At 62.6% G+C, this 3,152-nt stretch overlaps 1 protein-coding gene across 1 annotated transcript in view; it reads right to left on the bottom strand.

Moving 5' to 3' along the window:
* Window positions 1-3,152, bottom strand: part of ADRB3 (adrenoceptor beta 3) — a gene marked incomplete at its 5' end in the record, with an annotated part of 7,023 nt that overhangs the window by 2,936 nt on the left and 935 nt on the right. Inside the window, one exon of the mRNA XM_009318622.1 lies at window positions 1,967-2,034. Coding sequence (XP_009316897.1) covers window positions 1,967-2,034 — 68 coding nt within the window. The remainder of the gene's footprint in view (window positions 1-1,966; window positions 2,035-3,152) is intronic.

Here is a 3,152-nt window from a genome sequence, read left to right as displayed (position 1 = left end):
GGGGGAGGGGGGGGGGGCTGCGGGTGCGTGGGGTGCCCCAGTGCTCCGGGCATCATCCCGGCACAGGTCTCTCTGCCTCTCCCAAGCAAATGTTCACACTGGTAGAAAACTCGTGATTTACAGCGGGATGGAGGTGCCTACTTTCTGGTGCATTCCCAGGCTGGCAAACCCCTGGGGGGCACAAAGCTCCCCTGCCGGGCACAGGACTGGCGGGTGCTGTGCCTGGCTCTGGGGAGGGACACCCCTGCCTGCCAGGGAGCCCCAGCAGCACCAGGCTCTGCCTGCCCTTTCGGGGTGCGGGGAGATGTGGCAGGGCTGGGGGCTGGCACCGTGGCACACCCAGGGCACAGCTTTTCCCTGCCTGCCCACTCAGCCAGTCCCTGCCGGCCACAGCCCCGGGAGCCCAGGAGGGGGATGCACCCCTGAGCCTCGGGCAGCCCCTCAGGAAGGGCACTTGGAAGATGGATGAAAACATCCCCCTGCTCGGCACAGATTCGAAGGCATTGCAGAGTTCCGGAGGTTTATTTCACACAGAGGGTGGGGGGAGACAAAACAGGACAAAAACTTTACAGTCACCGTGACGTATTTACAACAAACATCATCCCCAAAAGTCGCCAAGCGGCAGCGTGGCATGTGCACAGCCACGAACACGAGCGCCCGTCTGTACACGCACCCCGAGCTCTGCTCACGCTGCAGCACGCACAGAGGAGCTGGACTGGCCCTGTCGCTGCTTCCCACCACGCTGGCAGCATCAAGTGGTTTTAAAGCTAGAGCGAATCACCTCCCTGCCCTCACCCCACTGCCCCACGTACCCAGACCAGCGTGCAGGGGCCTTGGGATGAAAACCACCCTCCTACAATGCTCTCCCCGCCTGACCCCGCTGCTGCTCCTCCAGCTTCATCTAAACACCCCCCCATCCCTGAATGGCACGGAAACATGGACATCTGCCCCAAACGGAGAGGGAGAAACAGGAGGAGATTTGACAAGAGCATAATTCACATTTTTTGCCCAGTCCCCCCTGCTTGGAGCTCCCCTTGCTCCCCTGTGCTTTTCCTTTGCTGAAGGTATTGCTGCGGCTCCCAGGATTGCACCCAGCCCTGGGAATGCAGCGTCTGGGGCAGGGATGGAGTGGAGATCCTGGAAAGGGCTCGTGCCTGCAGGAGGCCCTTCTCCCCTTCCTGATGCGCTGTCCAAAACCCAGCCGAGCCCAGGACGACAGGGTCCTTTGGGAGAGCAGAGCCACTGGCCACCGCATCCCGATGCCAGCCGCGCCAGGAAGCACCCCCGGGGTGGGAGCTCGTCCCCCATCTGCACGGGGAGCACAGGCATGTCCCCAAGGCTGTGCTGCTCTTGGGCTCGGGAGCTTTTTCCCAGCTGGCTCCAGCTCTCCAGCACCAATGGCACGGAGGAGCCGGCTGCTCGGGCCCTGCTGTGACCGCAAGTGCTCCCGAGGGAGAGCCCCTCTCCTCTCTGGGTCGGTGCCTGCACTGGAGGGTCCTTCCAGCGCCGTCGCCCCCAGCGCCGCTCCTCCATCTCCTTTGCAATGCCCGGCCCTGCAAGGAGAGGGTGGGATGTGACACAGCATCACCCAACAGGCTCAACCCTCGCAGCTGCATAGGACAGGGACCGAAAGCAACCGCCCTGGGAGAAAGAGGAGCAGCGTGCACGGAGGGGGATCCAGACTGGAGCTGGGCAAAAAGCACCATGCGTAAGGTCTGGAGCTCCAGCAGCCCGTAAGCCAACGCGGCAGAGGCAGCCGCCCCGATGGGGGTTAAAGCATCCCGGGGCAGGCGGGGAGGTGTCAGCAGACGGCCGGGCTGACGCCAGGCTCACGTGCCCGAAAGCGGGCTGGCCAAAGGCTGCGCTCCCCCAGGGAAGGCAGCGGCCAAAGCGGGCAGAGGAGACGCTGCAAGGGATGATCGCCCCGACCCCGCTGCGGCGCTGGCCGAGGGGGAAGCACACTCACTCTCTTCCCGGCTCTCGGCGGCTCCCAGTCAGGTGGAAGGACCCGCTGGTGTCTCTCTGCCGGCAAACCTTGAACAGGAGAGCACAGTGTGTGAAGAGCCCAGACCTTTCCCACGATTTACCGTCCTGTTCCTAGGATGGATGAATCCTCAAAACGCGCGACTTCAGGAAACACTTTCTGGCACCTCTTTCTGCACATCTGTGCTGACAGCAGCTCTGCCTGCACATGCTGGCAGGAACCTCTCCTGCCTTCAGGCATCAGGAGGGGGTTTGGACCAGAGAAAGCCGGTTAAAATCCACAGTAATCAGAATAATTCAAATTTTATCATCCTAATAAAAAACTCGGGGGAAAAGAACCACCCTGTAATTTGCAGAAGGAGGTGTTAATCCGCGTAAGGGCACAGGCAGCAGTCTGGCAGGGCAGAGCCACAGCACAGGCATCCCTGCCAGCCATCTGCCCTCACACAGGGCTGCCAGCTCTGGAAAGCCCATCTCTGTCCACAGGGCTGACGGCAGCGAGGGACGGAGGGCGACGAAATAAATTCCCTTGCCAAAATTACACTCTGTCAGAGGGCAAAGCAACCCGCAGAGCCCAGGCTGGCGACAGCGGCCCCCGGCTGCCTCATTGCAGAGGGGCTCCCCACATTTTCCTTCTTTAACAGCAGAAAGTGGGAGCAGGGGGAGAAGGGGAGGAATCCCAGGCTTTGGGACACGTTCGTGTTCGGCTGGTTTGCTTCCCTATTCACCACCAGCGTTTTCTTTACCCAGGAACAGCAGACCCCGTCCTGGTCGGCTGGGGTGTTCCCCAGGAAGGGACAGGGTGGGACTGGGCTGGGACCCCAGTTTTGCAGCCCAGTGGAGAGGCCGGGGTTTTAGGGGAACCTAAAGGTAGAGGGCAGCGGTTCCCAGCCCCGCACCCCAGCACCTCTCCCACGCACCCCAGGCACTGCCTGCTCTCCAGCTCTGGGGTCTGCCTGCCCTCCGGTTCCACACTGCGCCATCAGACCACAGCCCCACCCGGTCGCACCCCAAAGGGCTGGTCCCCTGGAGCCCCCCGAGCGAGTGCCTGCGGGTACCTACTCGTCAAGCTGCGAGCACAGCGTGGTCTGGGTGCCCTGCAGCTGGGCCTCGCCCAGGGGCCGCTGCCGGTGACTGCTGCCCTGGGACAGGCTGGTCTCCTCTGTCCG

The sequence above is a fragment of the Pygoscelis adeliae genome, unplaced genomic scaffold (genome assembly GCF_000699105.1).
Source record: "Pygoscelis adeliae isolate BGI_AS28 unplaced genomic scaffold, ASM69910v1 Scaffold52, whole genome shotgun sequence".
Lineage (NCBI taxonomy): Eukaryota > Metazoa > Chordata > Aves > Sphenisciformes > Spheniscidae > Pygoscelis > Pygoscelis adeliae.
The sequence above is the reverse complement of the archived record's forward strand: the minus strand, read 5'-3'. Positions and strand labels throughout refer to the sequence as shown.